General features: G+C 38.0%; 1 protein-coding gene across 2 annotated transcripts in view; it reads left to right on the forward strand.

The window, feature by feature from the left end:
• ZBTB8A (zinc finger and BTB domain containing 8A) overlaps positions 1 to 10,358 on the forward strand; it is a 35,281-nt gene extending 24,923 nt beyond the window's left edge. For both annotated transcript variants that reach the window (XM_045190791.3, XM_045190790.3), the window contains 3 exons: positions 677 to 1,497; positions 4,880 to 5,049; positions 9,672 to 10,358. In XM_045190791.3, coding sequence (XP_045046726.2) covers positions 678 to 1,497; positions 4,880 to 5,049; positions 9,672 to 10,004 — 1,323 coding nt within the window. In that variant the 5' untranslated portion in view covers position 677 and the 3' untranslated portion in view covers positions 10,005 to 10,358. The remainder of the gene's footprint in view (positions 1 to 676; positions 1,498 to 4,879; positions 5,050 to 9,671) is intronic.
• Positions 10,359 to 15,601: the final 5,243 nt, after the last annotated feature.

The raw sequence follows: 15,601 nt of genomic DNA on the forward strand, positions 1-15,601 counted from the left end.
TTTCCCCGAGCTGGAGCCCTGGGTTGCGTGGTCTGCTTCGCTCCCCACTGTTTGTCCGGTTTATCTGTGCGCGAATGTGGGGCCACGGGGTGCTACCCGCTGCTCTGCCTGCCCCGTTCTCCGCCACTCTGAGCCCGGCCCTCTCGGTTTATCTGCGCGAATGTGGGGTCGCAGGGTCTGCTAGGGGTCAGACTGCCTGCCCACACTCTGCCAGTCTCGGTCCGCCACGGCAACGCGAGTCCTCTCCACCCCGGCTGCCCGTCTCCGCCCCTCCTACTGGTCTGGATGAATGTTTATTTTTTATTTCCTTGGTGTCGGACTTCCTTGCCGTTCGATTTTCTGTCAGTTCTGGTTGTGTGAGGAGGCGCAGTGTGTCTACCTACGCCGCCATCTTGGTTCTCTTATTTATTTATCTTTAGAGAGAGGGGAAGGGAGGGAGAAATAAAGGGAGAGAAACATCAGTGTGTGGTCGAGTCTCACATGGCCCCCACCGGAGGACGGCCTGCAACCCAGGCATGTGCCCTGACGGGGAATCAAACTGGTGACCCTTAGGATTGCAGCCCAAGCTCAATCCACTGAGCTACACCAGCCAGGGCTAATTGTAATTTTAGTTTCTTTGTCTTAGAAAACAATGTCATTTTGTGTTTGGTAATCACATGTGTCTTCTCCTCTTTAGAATGGAGATCTCTTCTCATCAGTCTCAACTCCTGCAACAACTAAATGAGCAGCGCCGGCAAGACGTGTTTTGTGATTGCAGTATCCTCGTTGAAGGCAAGGTCTTCAAAGCACATCGAAATGTATTATTTGCTAGTAGTGGCTACTTTAAAATGCTTCTTTCCCAGAATTCAAAGGAGACAAGTCAGCCGACAACAGCTACATTTCAGGCTTTCTCCCCTGACACGTTTACTGTTATCCTGGACTTCGTCTACTCCGGCAAACTCTCTCTTACTGGTCAGAATGTCATAGAAGTGATGTCAGCTGCTAGCTTCCTTCAGATGACTGATGTCATTAGTGTATGTAAGACCTTTATTAAATCTTCATTAGACATTAGTGAGAAAGAAAAAGATCGCTATTTCAGTCTCTCTGATAAAGATGCCAATTCTAATGGTATAGAACGTTCCTCTTTTTATAGCAGTGGCTGGCAAGAAGAAAGCGGTTCTCCACATTCTCGCCTAAGCCCAGATCAAGGAACAGGTGTAATAAGTGGAAAATCTTGGAATAAGTATAATTACCCTCCAGTGTCCCAGAGGAATACTCAGCAACCCTTGGCCAAGCATGAACAAAGGAGAGATTCCATTAAAAAGTCCAAACATTTGAGGTTGTCACAGCCTTCTGAAATTGCTCATTGTAAGTCCAGCAAGCGAGACGCACGAATGTCTGATTCTTCCAGCCACGTTTCCCAGTCTGAAGAACAAGCACAAATTGATGCTGAAATGGACTCTACTGTTGGCTTTCAGTACGGTCAAGGCTCTGAGGTCACATCAAGAAGTTTTCCAGGTACCCAAAAAGAGAATCTGTCCCCTCACTCAGGTTCCAACACCTTTATATAAATCAAACCTATCCCAACAAGCCCTTACTTTTGGGTGTTGTGGGTAGTTGAACCAAGTGGGTTTTTTTTTAAGATTTATTTTTAGAGAGAGGGGAAAGGAGGGAGAAAGAGAGGAAGAGAAACATCCATGGATGAGAGAAACATCGACTGGTTCTGAGGGTCAAAATCCACGATTGTCCGATTTTCCAAACCTATATCTGTGGGTGATTAGATTACTGCTAAATGTTTAAACCTCTTTTTTAAATGGTTCAATCCCTAAGACCAACTGAGCCATGCAGGTCAGGGCCCAAGTGATTTTTTTAAAGTCACTTCTCTAATAAAATTTATTTCATAAAACATAAATTAAAAAAAAATTTTTAAAGATTTTATTTATTTATTTTTAGAGAGAGGGGAGGAAAAGGAGGAAACATCGACGTGAGAGAGAAACTCTGATCAGTTGCCTCTCTCAAGCTCTCCAACCAACCAGGGACAGCAGCCCAGGCTTGTGCCCTGATCAGGAATCGAACCGTTGAACTTTTGCTTTGCGAACAACACTCAACCAACTGAGCCACACTGGTCAGGGCACGAGTTGAAATTTGTTTTTTAGATTTTATTTATTCACACCTAGAGAGAATGGAAGGGAGGAAGAAAGAGGGAGAGAAACACTGATGTGTGAGAGAAAGATCGACTGGTTGTCTCTTGCATGTTGGTAACTGGAGAACTGGCCCACAGCCCAGGCATGTGCCCTAACCGGGAATCGAACCGGCGACCTTTAGGTTCGCAGGCCAGTGCTCAACGTACTGAGACATATCAGCCAAGGCTAAAATTTTTAATTAAAGTAATATTGGGGAAATTTAATGACAAGTCAAAACAATGGAGTTCTGAGTGTTAAAATCCATGATTTTCACATTTGTATCTGTAGTTGATCCATTAAATGTTTAAAGCTCTTTTCTAAATGGTTCAATTCCTAAACTACATGTTTTTACTTTAAATAGTTTACTTTTTTCTGCATACTCAAATCACTTGGGAAGAGTATTTTTACACTTAAAACTTCAATAGAGCAACCATGCATATTTGCTAAAGTTCGCAGACCCTTTATCCAGAAGAAATTAGACTAACACTGAATTTATTATGATATAAATACATAATTAAAAAAAAAACTTAACATACATTCCATAGCATTGATACTGTAATTCATGTGCAACAAGTTGGGACATCTCATCTTTATGATAGTAGTAAAATGCAGAGAAATTCTGTAGGTTGATAGTTTCAAACTAAGTCTCCCCTCATCCCTTAAGGGTGAAGTAGAGAACAGGGATTAGAAATGCATATCATCCAGTTTCCACCCTCCCAATTAATCAGTTAACACATCTGCTCAATAGCTTACATGTGAATTTATAGGAAAATTGGGATAAAATGAAACTCCTGCAGAGTATAAGATCTGGATTATATATTTAAAATTTTTAATTTTAGAAAAATTTCAAAAGTAAAGAGGATAGTTTCGTTAACCTCCGTGCACCCAGTTACCCAGTCCCATCAACTTCCAGCTCATGGTCAATCTTATTTCATTTGTACCTCTACCCTCGCCCCTCCCTTTATTATTTTTAAGCAAATCTCAGACATGTTTTAATCTGTAGGTATCTCAGAATGTATCCCTAAAATATAGAATACAAAAGACACTCCAGTATCATTATTGGATATAAACAAAATTAACAAGCCCTTAATGTCACTAACTAGATAGTCAGATTTCACATTTCTCTGGTTGTCATATAAATTTCAAAAAAAAAATTTGCTTATAGATAACATATTTTTAAGCAACCTGATTAATTTTTTAAAAAATTGTTGTTCAATTACAGTTGTCTGCATTTTCTCCCCACCCTTCCACCCCACCCCAGCCAAACCCACCTCTCTCCCCCGCCTCCACACTCCCCCTTAGTTTTGTCCATGTGTCCTTTATAGTAGTTCCTGTAATCCCCTCTCCCCACTATCCCCTCCCCACTCCCCTCTGGCTATTGTTAGATTGTTCTTAACTTCAATGTCTCTGGTTATATTTTGTTTGCTTTTTTCTTCTGTTGATTATGTTCCAGTTAAAGGTGAGATCATATGGTATTTGTCCCTCACCGCCTGGCTTATTTCATTTAGCATAATGCTCTCCAGTTCCATCCATGCTGTTGCAAAGGGTATAAGCTCCTTCTTTCTCTCTGCTGAGTAGAATTCCATTGTATAAATGTACCATAGTTTTTTGATCCACTCATTTGCTAATGGGCACTTAGGTTGCTTCCAGTACCTGATTGATTTTTATTTATCACTTTTTTGTAGGATACTAACATGAAAATATATGAAATTGTATCAGATTGTAGGGCTTACAGAATATCCTCCTGAGCTATTACTATTGACCAAGGCAAACGAATAACAGCTAAAATGGGACATCTTTGTTTCACTTTAAAACAGCAGTAAAGTCATCCTTTCTCTATTTGGGCTCTGCCCTTTTATAAATCTGGGTTATTTAAACCTAACTTCAGGAACGAACAGCTGACTTAACAGCAGTTAAGTTGATGAGGTTTGCTTGCAGTCACAACTAACATGTTGAATACGTGAGTTTTAAAATAAAAAATTAAAGATCCCTTATGTCAGCTATACTTCAATTATAAAGAGCTTTACAGCCCTGTCTGGTGTTGCTCAGTGGATTGAGTAATGGCCTGCTAACTGAAAGGTTGTGGGTTCAATTCCCAGTCAGGGCACATGCCTGGGTTGTGGGCCAGGTTACCAGATGAGGGCGTGCAAGAGGAAACCAATTGATGTTCCTCTGTCTCTTTCTCTCTCATTTCCCCTCTCTCTAAAAATGAATGTTTTAAAAATCTAAAAAAGCTTTAAATTTCATAATAAAAAAACAATTGATCCTTGAAGATCCTTTCAAGAGATCCTTGAAATTTTTTCACTTTTGAAAGTATTACAAGTGTAAGAATAAAGGCAAGGGAAATAAAAACATGTAAATAAAACAAGTAACTTAAAAGCTTCAATATTAAATAATTTTACTTTTGGATTGTATCTGCAGTTTTAAAATCCAGTACTACCTTTTTACATTCAATATGTATTGACTCTATGACATTTAATAAAAAGGTAAGTGTGACCATCTAAATTTACCCAGATTGTAAATATATCAAATATTAATACTAAAGTTATAGTTCTCTACTTAGGGTTACATTGAGGGTTACAAAATCAACTCTTAATAATATTTCTTCTCCTTTCTCCTTTTTGAGATTGGACTCACCAACTCCTTCTGGATTCTTTTTGTTACTAGAGTTGCTATTGTGAACTTCCCAGTGATTTAATCAAGTTGTCTCCCAACAGATGACCTGCCCAGGATGAGGTTCAAGTGCCCGTACTGCACACATGTGGTGAAACGGAAAGCAGACCTAAAGCGCCACCTGCGTTGTCACACAGGAGAGCGGCCCTACCCATGTCAAGCTTGTGGGAAAAGGTTTAGCCGGCTAGACCATCTAAGTAGTCATTTTCGAACAGTATGTATTTGACTTTTCATCGTTGTACTTCTTAAGGGATATGCGCATTGACCTGCTTTAGGAGAATCTAATTTATGATGGAAATCTTTTCACACAATTTTACCATATTAAAAATGTTTCCAACTTAATGTTTTTACTCTGCACATAATACATCATTCTCTATGTGTATATTTATTTATTCTCCTTTGAGACCTTGAAGCTGGAGATATTTTTTTGAGTATTTATTTCAGTGCATTTAAAATCTAATAGATTTATATATATTGGTCTTTTTGGAGCCAAAGACAATGTAAACTGTAAAAATGTTTTAAATGTCTGGATCAGAATCATCACTTCAGACACCCAACATCTAATGGTGACTCTTGAGTCATCTGGTAGGATCTCTAGTTTCTGCTGAACGACCTCTCTGCACGACACCCCCTCTCTAGTGCCGCTCCATTCTCCTTATAGTCTCCTCAAGAAAGGCAGCAAGGTGGGCCATAGAACTACTCCCAGTAAGGGACTGGACGGTCAGCAGTCCGAAAAATCTCAAGGAATTTGCTGGCAAATGCTCTGGTGGTTTAATAACGTAGTGATGCCTGGCTGGTGTGGCTCAGTGGATTGAGCTCTGGCCTGAGAACCAAGGTGTTGCCAGTTTGATTCCCAGTCAGGGCACATGCCTGGGTTGCAGGCTGGGTCCCCAGGGTGGGTGCAAAGGGGCAACTGATCAATGTTTCTCTCCCTCTCTTTCTCCCTTCCCCTCTCTCTAAAAATAAAATATTAAAAAAAATAATAACAGTGCTATAGGAACATTGTTCTGCTGTTTATCTTGCAACAAAATTTTTTTCCAAAATCTGTTCTATTACTTGTATTTCAATTCCATTTATAAGAGATCCTTTTAATTTTAAAGGACACTGGGTCCCTTAAGGTAGTTCCTTTTTTTTTTTTTTTTAAGAGAATAGTATCTTTGTTTTAAAAGATTTTATTTATTTATTTTGAGAGAGAAGGGAAGGGAGGGAGAAAGAGAGGGAAAAAAATATCGATGTGCAGGAGATACATCAGTTGCCTCTCGCATGCCCCCCCACCAGGGACCTGGCCCACAACCCAGGTATGTGTCCTGACCGGAAACTGAACCAGCAACCTTTCGGTTCACAGGCCGACACTCAATCCACTGGGCCACACCAGCCAGGGTCCTTAAGGTAATTTCTTAATGTATTGCTTTATAGTTATTCAACAAATATAATTGAGGACCTATTATGTGCCAGGCCTTTTTTTAAGTGCTAGGTATACAGCAGAGAGCAAAACAGACAGAACATCTTCCTTCAATAATCTCATGAAGCTGGACCACTGATTTTCACCTTCCTTCATGTCATGTCACGACATGAACTAAGTACCAACAGTTGGCAGCACACCAAAAAAGATTTTATATTTTTTGCCAATCTGACAAAAAACTAGGTATAATTTTGATTCGTTCACACCAGACAGCTATTGTTGTGTTGGCTGTTCTTTTGTATTTGACAATCTAAGGGAAAAGAGGTTAGTGCTCCTCACTAAATAGTCAGGTATTGCATGTTTTAAGAAGTCTTACAGCAAACTAGTTGATAATCGCTGAACTAGACTATTAAAAACTAGCCCTGCCTGGTGTTGCTCAGTGGATTGAGCACCGGGCTGTGACCGAAAGGTCACCAGTTCGATTCCCAGTCAGGGCACATGCCTGGGTTGTGGGCCAGGTCCCCAGGATGGGCACATGAGAGGCAACCACACACTGATGTTTCTCTCCTTCCCTTCTCTCTCTAAAAATAAATTTAAAAAATATTAAAAAAAATTAAAATCAAAACAACCTTATTACAAAAGCAATAAACAATTATTATAAAAAGTAGGAAAATAGAAGTAAAAATAAGAAAATAAAAATAGCATATTTTCCCACCCAGATATTACCATTCTTAATACTTAATCATGTGCATTTATGGTATTTTTTTGCTAACAGGAGATACTGCACATGCTATTTTGTAACTTGCTTTCTTTAGTGAACAGTCTCTACCTTTACATCTCAATAACATTTTGTCTAACATCCAGTACAATTTCCAATTTCCCCATAGTTCTCCAACCACCTGATACTCTTGTTTGTCCACACAAGAATCTGATCCGGAACCTGTGCTCCATCTCATTGTTCGCTCCCTTCAGTGTCTGGAAGCTGTCACCATATTTCCCCCCGCCCCCTTCTCTTTCATAGCACTGACTGACAAAAGACACCGAGCCAACTGTTTTACACAATATTCTGCCTCCGGATTTTTCTGCTTGCTTCCACATGATGTCATTTAGCTCAGTCCTTTCTCCCCCCAACATTTTCTGTAAAGTAGAAGTTTTATCTCAAGCCTTAATGGATTCAAGTTAAATACCTCTAATACCTCAAGCCTGAAATTGTGTATTTCATATTACGTCACATTAGGAGACACATAATATCTGGAGGACCCATCATTGGTGTTACTAAGATCCATCACCGGATCAGGGTGATGGCAGTGCGATCCCACCATTGTACAGTTAAAGGTGCTGCCTTGTGATTAGAAAGGAATCTGTGTGGAGCTGTGTTGGCTTCAAGTCACTGTCCATTTCCCCATCAACTATTCATTGAATGGTATTAACCAACTGATAATCCCTGCCCAGATTATTAATTTTACTTGAGGTGGTAGACTAATTTACTAATTTGATGCTTCCTTCCACATTATCAGCTGGAATTCTACAAACTGACACTTTCCCTCGTCACCTGAGGCTGTTTGGTTACTTTGAAATAGGGTTTCTCCAGGAGAAGCACGACAAATCTTTAATTCTTTCCCTTTAATTAACAATTTGGAAAGTGAAGAGTTGATTTCATAGTAATCTTAAATGATTTGAGATTTTATCTGGCTTTGCTTTTTTTAAATAGCACATGATCTCAGGAATTTTTATTGGTTCATTGTGTTTGGATCCATAACAATTATTGTTCTTTCTGATGCTCACATTTTCAGTTTTGTCCAGTGGGGACATCTTCAAGATGGCTTTTGTGTCCTTTTGTCACAACTCATTAAAATTTCAGTGTCCTTATTCTTTGGCTCCAAAAGAGCCCTAGGCTCACCTTGTGCTTTCTCTGCCACAAAACTGGAACCAGCCATTTCTCAAAGGAGCTCTGTTTCCTTTTAGTGGGGGATAAAATTTGAAACCAGTATTTGGACACCTAGGGTGCTCATTGTCATTATGTTGTCATTTGTTTTCAGTTGTTTCAGTGAACAGAGCTAGAAGACATGTATTTTTACATGCGTTCATGATATTTTCAATTTTAATATTACAGTGTTTCACTCGATTTCTTTGACTTCATAATTGTATTGGAATGGGGGGAGGAACGTGAACGGGTCAGAACTTTGTAACAAAAACAATGCCACATATGATAACTGTAATATTGTTATGTCAGGAGAAATACAGATACACTCAAATTGTGTGCCTCCAATCTTTACTGATTAATAGGTCAGTGGTTAGGCAAAAAGTAATAACTGTGCTGAGTGATTGTCCCATACACTTCCTTAGACATTTTACTGGAATGCATTAGTTTTCTTTCCTTTTTCTTTCTTTCTTTCTTTTTCTTTTCTTTTTTTTTTTTTTTGTGGCCTACTTCCATACTCTTCTTAATTCAGCATTATATAATTAATTGTAATAATTTTTAGAGTAGACCCTATAATTTCCTGCTCTGAGAGCTGTTGAGCCAAGTTGTTTATTACTAACTAGAATATATAATTATGCATCAAGTGCAGTTTTTTCCCCAAACATTTCATACACATTAACTCATTCGTTCCTCACAACCTGAGTTGTATCCTCATTAGTACTAAAGAAGCGGGCAGAGATAATATAGGCTGATACATAACAGAACTACCAAAGAGGTGGTTTATAACATGTCCATTCTGCTTAGTCAGGCTTCTGTTTGGTTTGGGTGGTGCCTGTACCTTACCAGTTGTTAGATAGTTTGACTCTCACCCTGGAAGCAGGTTTACAATGTTTTAAATTACTTGCTTCAAGATACATGGTTAGCAAACAACAATGTTAGTAAATGACAAAACCAGGACTAGAACCCAAGCCTTAAGATTCCTAGTCCAGTTCTCTTTTTACTAGATCGATCTTTCATTAATAAGAGTGGCAAGTAATCATCTATCCAAAAATATTTTTATAAAATTAAACTTTAGACAATATTTTTTCTTTCTCTAGCAAAATAACAAAAAAATTAATACTCATTTGAAATGAGAGGTTTCCCCCCTGAATTAAGACATGTAAAGTCACTAGAATAAGTATGTGGCATATATAAGTGTTCGCAATTATTACTATTCTGAAAAGGTGTTTTGTGTTACCTCAGATATCAAAATACTATTGGATTTAAGGATATGTGAAATTACTAAGTATATAATATTAATCATAAAAACATAGTCATTATTTAAAGAAAGCTGTATAATATTTCTGCGATATCAATTTATCACCAAAACCTGTATCTTTTTCTAATAACTAGGTGGTAATTTAAAATTAATGCTTGGCTTTGAACATCTCACATTTATGAACTGGTACCTAGAATATCAAATTGTCCTGCTTTTTAAAAATCCTTTTTTATCACTATTTAAATCTCTACGCAGATTCACCAGGCATGCAAACTAATCTGCAGAAAATGCAAACGCCACGTGACTGACCTGACAGGTCAGGTGGTACAGGAAGGAACCAGGCGCTACAGGCTCTGTAATGAGTGCCTCGCTGAAGTTGGCATAGACAGCCTCCCCATTGATTTGGAAGCTGAACAGCACCTCATGTCCCCATCAGATGGAGATAAGGACTCCAGATGGCACTTGAGTGAAGATGAGAATAGATCGTACGTGGAGATTGTAGAGGATGGGTCTGCTGATCTGGTCATACAACAGGTCGATGACAGTGAAGAAGAAGAAGAAAAGGAAATGAAGCCCAACATTAGGTAGCGGTAATGTGAACCAACAGAGCTGGCATTCCACAACTTACAGTGACCACCTGTGTCTCTCTCCTTTCCATGATCAGAGACTGGTTAACACATTGTCAGACTGACTTAAAAGTAATCACCTGATAAAACTTGCATGTTTTCTGAACAGGCCATTGTATCCACTCTGAACTTTGTTGCCCTAAAATACGTTGCTGCACTGGAAAGAAAGACCTAGATTGAGTTGGCATGATAGAAGGACAGTTAATCCTCTTATTTTTATTACAGAGGAGATACCTTTCTTCTTTTAGCATTGGAAGCTCTACTTAGCAAACCTTTTTCAAAGAAAATATTTTCAATAAATTTACCACAACCAAACTTTATGTAAGATAATTTCAAGGCGTTTCAAAAACACATACTGAATTTTCATAGGGACCCAGGTAAGAGCACATTTAAGAGTCCCAACTTGACTGAACTAATAAGTCATTCTATTAACTTAAGGGCCACAACGACCTATCATTTTCATAAAGCAGGAAAAGTCAAGGCAGTCTGTGAAGATGTGTCAGTATAGTTCTTTTCCTCTCTAAAGGGAAACAAACCCAAAACAAGAAAACTGGAGGTTCTTACCAGTTGTTTAGAGCAATTTGTAACATTTACGAATATTATTTATATGTATTATTTATAAAGATAATATTACCATCTCTGATTTACAAATGAGGAACTTAAGGTTAGAAAGTTTAAGTGGGGACTGGTGTCCGGACAGGCTTCGATTTTAAACAGTTCTCTTTCAACCTTTTCTCCTCATATCGTCCCCTGAAACGGCGAAGAACTGAAGTTGCACTTTACCAATCGGCAGTAATTGCAGAAGAAGCCTATCAGAATTAGAAAGTGTGAAAAAGGAGGAAGTTAATCATCTCCAACAACATGTAATATCTTGAACTAGGGTTACTCGAATAGTGCTAAGTAATGTCCCTACAGTATCTATTGACATGTTTTTATGTCGTTATTTATACGTAAACGTTATATATAAAACTATTTGAACAAGTTATTCTCTTAAACGCTTTAAGCATTTTTTTTTTGCTTATCTTGTATATGTAATTTTTCAGAGTAAACTTCTCTCCTAGGATACAAGGTGAAGTTTAAACTCTTACCCTGTGTGAATAATGAAACATTCCAAACTTACAGTTAATTTGAAGAAGCATTATTTTAGCTCTAAAAATAAAATCTGTATAGCAGAAGTAAAGAACTGGCCTCCAGAAAGTTCTCTGCAGGTCATCACAATAAAGCTTGATATAACTGAATTTAGATAGAGGCTCCATATATGATACTGTATTTTTAAATACAGCCTGACATACCTCAAGATGATACTTTTTATATTATTATTTTCTTATATTCTTTAATTAATGATCCTTTCTGATACCAATTTGTGGGCTAAAATGGTTCATTTCTTAAAAAAACATATTTATAAGTAGATGAATAACCACTTTGTTTTGTGGTACTTTGTTCTGAGATTCTGCGACTTTTTCAAGATTCCTCTGATGGTAAATCTCCAGTTGCTTCCAGACTAGATGGTGTACGCTGAGTTCACTGTTCTCCTGACATGACTGTCCCGAAGCCGGAGTCTAAACAATGAAGATGTATCCCAGTGAGGGAGGGGACAGTTGTCACGTCACCCTCTAGTCTCACCAGATGATGGAAACATCTTTCACATTTATAATCTGACTTTTAGTTGTTGGAGCCAATAGGAAAACCTGCTGACTTGAGCTTTATTCAAAGAAATGAAGTAGTGCTTGCATGTGTGTACTCTTAACGCACTTTATGACCTAAATGTTCTTTTATGCCCCGATCTTGTGCATGCAAACTTTACCATAGAGCAGCATGAATGTCAGCAAAGTCCACTGAACACAGTGCCACCAGCACTTGTAGAGCCTTAACGGAAATAATGCTCTCTCATGATTGATTATATCAAGCATTAGGAATCCCCACAGAACAGCTATCAAGTTCCCCAAACTAGGCTGCACATCTCTTCTATCATCTTAGTATCAGAAGAGAAGAACATTCATGACGTGTTTGCAAGTTGTAAATAATACTCCAGTTATCATCTATGTCTCTTGAGTCTTCAGAAACCAGTCCTTTTCTGGAATGAAACTGTCTATTACTGGTTTCTGAGAAAACTGAATTCTTTGGCTGTTAAATGTGGGGAAACGTTACATAGGTGTATAATCTGTTAATATAAGCTTTATTTATGCAAAGGTTAAAAAAATAATTGGAAAATAATGGGAATTGGTTAGACCAGTTTGCTCTTGCAGGAATGCTGTTTATAGGCTTCTGAACATCCTGCTAACTATGGTCTTTAAGAGTGTCATGTTGATGGGATGAAGTTTTGCAAAAATAAAAGCATCACTGCAGTCGTGCCTAGTATCTGGGGGAAGCAAAATAGACTAGATCAGTGGTTTAAAAGGTTTTTGTTTTTTTTACCCAAGGAAACCATTTCTTCCAGTGAATTGTTTCATAGAGAAGCCCAACATTTTAAGGAAGAAATTCTAAAATCAGAGTTGCTCTGGTAAAGCTCCCTACGAGCCTTTCCCCAGGCACCTTGGCAGAGCATTGAAAACCTTGGAACTAGGTAACTTTTAATTTCTCTTTGAGCATTAGTCTCTTTATTATTCCTGACTCACTGCACTTACAAGCTGGTAACCGCAGGTTCTCTTAAAGCCGCAAATCATCCTTATTCAGTGTTTCTTCTGTAGTTACGTCTTAGGACGTTAAAAACACATTTTTCAGTGTTGTATTGTTGAGTGATGAAATCAAAACAGTTACTGCTTTTTTGTGTGGCCATCCTACTGCCTAAGAGATTACAGAATTTCTTTTTTCACTTATTTATGAACTCAGAACTCAATTCATTAAAGTTATTTTGCCAAGTCATGCTAAGATATATTGAAATTTCCATTCATATTGTATGTCTGTATATATATTTTTTTTTGGGGGGGGGGTCCTAAAGTTAATACAATGGAAAATCACTAAAAACAATACAGCATAAGAAGATGTGTTTAACTGGGAAGGGTGATAATGGTAGATCCTAGAGGACCAAAATTTAGATTACAAATGGAAAGTTCTATGTTATTTTATATGAGTGAATCAGTATACTATTTATCATTTATATTGCATTTTATATTTGCAAAGTATCTAATAATTTTTGTTATTCTTTACATATCTAGGAAATAGGACAGTTATCCCACATAAGTAAAGAAATTGAGGCACAGAACAGTAAAGCAACCTAAGACAACCCAATGAAACACAGGCAAAAATAGGAATTAGAATGATCCAAATTTTTGAATCCTGGAATATCAGCGTAATTCATTGAAGTGTGTTGTGTATTATTCTATTTTATAAGATGACTATACAAATAAGGTTCAATTGTTTTAAAGCTGACATCATTGTATGTGATTCAAGTCTATACAGAATAAATGTTATGTAGAGTATGTGACTTTAGTTACAAGAGTTTTAATGATAAAATTCAGATTATCACAGAAATGACAGTTTATCTTGTGAAGTATAATTAATATTTTATTTTGATACAGGAGTTTCTTAACGATGTATTCATACTAATGGAGCCACAAATACACCAAGAAAAATGGAATCCCCAGAGGATCTGTACACTTCATTTTCTAACTTGTCAGTCTTCTCCTTACAGAACTTGTATAAATGCTAACAAAACGTCAAATGTGTTAATAATAAGCAATAAACCACACACAAAAGAAACCAAGGGACTCTTAACTTTTAAAGGCAAAATATTTTGAAATGTACTTACTGACATAGCATGATAAACACTTCTCCCCATCCTGTTTTGCTTTTTCACACCAGCAAAAGTCATTGGATATTTTATCACCTTTAGAAAGGAAACCAGTAACCAGGGTAATGCCAGTCACTCCTTTACCTCTGGGATTGACTAGATCATTTGAAACCATTATTACCTTAAATATAGCTTGAAAGCACATCTAAGATTTTACTACATTTTGCTTTGCTTTTTCAGATTTCTAGATATAGAAATCCATTATATAGGGGTTTTTTTAAGCCTCACCTAGGGACATTTTTTTCATTGCTTTTAGAGAGAGGAAGGGAAGTTGAGAGAGAAAAAGACAAACAAACATCGCTTGTCTCTTGTACAACCTAGGTATGTGCCTTGATGGGGAATCAAACCCACAATTTCTCAGTTCGTGAGTCAGCACTCCAACTGAGCCGGATGAGCCACAGCTATATAGTTTCTTGATTTTCCCCACTGGGGAGATCTTTTAACCCCTAGTTGAATTTATTCATAAGTACTTAATCTCTTTATTAAAGAGTAACTTTTTAAAAAAGATTTTATTTATTTTTAGAGAGACGGGAAGGGAGAAAGAGAGGGAGAGAAAGGTCGATCAGTTGCCTCTTGTGCACCTGCCACTGGGGACCCAGCCTGCAACCCAGGCATGTGCCCTGACTGGGAGTCAAACTGGCAACTCATTCATTTGCAGGCCAGCACTCAATCCAATGAGCCACACCAGTCAGGGCTAGAGTAGCATTTTTATTCATGCTCATAAGGGAAAAGAATGGAAAAACATTTCTGTGTTAACTGTAGTTCTCAACCTTGGCTGCACATTAGAATCATTTGTGAAGTTTTTAAAAAATACAGATGCCTGCCCTGGCTAGTGTAGTTTGGTGGATTGAGTATCGGCCTTCAAACCAGAGGGTCCTCCGTGTGATTCCCAGTCATGACACGTGCCTGGGTTGCAGGCCCAAGAGGCACCCACACATTAATGTTTCTCCCTCCCTTCTCCTCTGTCTAAAAATAAATAAATAAAATATTAAAAAAATACATAGATGCTTAGGCAAATTAGACTCTCTGGCAGATTGAGCCTGGCATAAATATTTGAGACAAATCTTACTAGCATTTTTTACACGCACAACATCTGTTCCAGGGCTCCCCCTTTCTTCCCCATATAGATGGATGCTAGAGATGGGCACGCAGACCGTTTGCCCTTCCAGTCCATCAGTTCTCAAACATGTCATTAAGGAAAAATTTAAAAATGCAGATGCCCAGCTCAAGAAAATAAAAGTTGTGTGAAATTACAAGATACTATGTATGTTCCCTTAACGTTTTTGTTAGGGACAAATAATACAAACACTAAACTAGTGAGTAGCCTTAAAATAGCCCATTTTTACTTGGGGATGTATTTGGATTTTGATTATGGGTACTACTATCTGGAGATTCACGTAGTACTTCAGACTAATAAAAAAACTATATTAGGAACATGTGACAAATACTATATCCTGAAGTTTTGTGAGCTTTAATGTTTTTGCTTTTGAAAAAGGAACCATAACTGTCCAAGCATTATGATGCTTAATTGCTACATATTAGAATTCCATCAATGAATTGAATTAAATACATTTTTTAAGATTTTATTTATTTTTAGACAGGAAGGGAGGGCGAAAAAATCATCCATTTGTTGCCTCTCACACACTCCCAACCAGGAGCCTGGCAGGCAACCCAGGCACGTGCCCTGACTGGGAATCAAACCGGTGACCCTTTGGTTTGCGGGCTGGCACTCAGTCCACTGAGCCTCACCAGCCAGGGCTATTTTTTTT

This window comes from Desmodus rotundus, chromosome 3 (genome assembly GCF_022682495.2).
Source record: "Desmodus rotundus isolate HL8 chromosome 3, HLdesRot8A.1, whole genome shotgun sequence".
NCBI classification, from domain to species: Eukaryota; Metazoa; Chordata; class Mammalia; order Chiroptera; family Phyllostomidae; genus Desmodus; species Desmodus rotundus.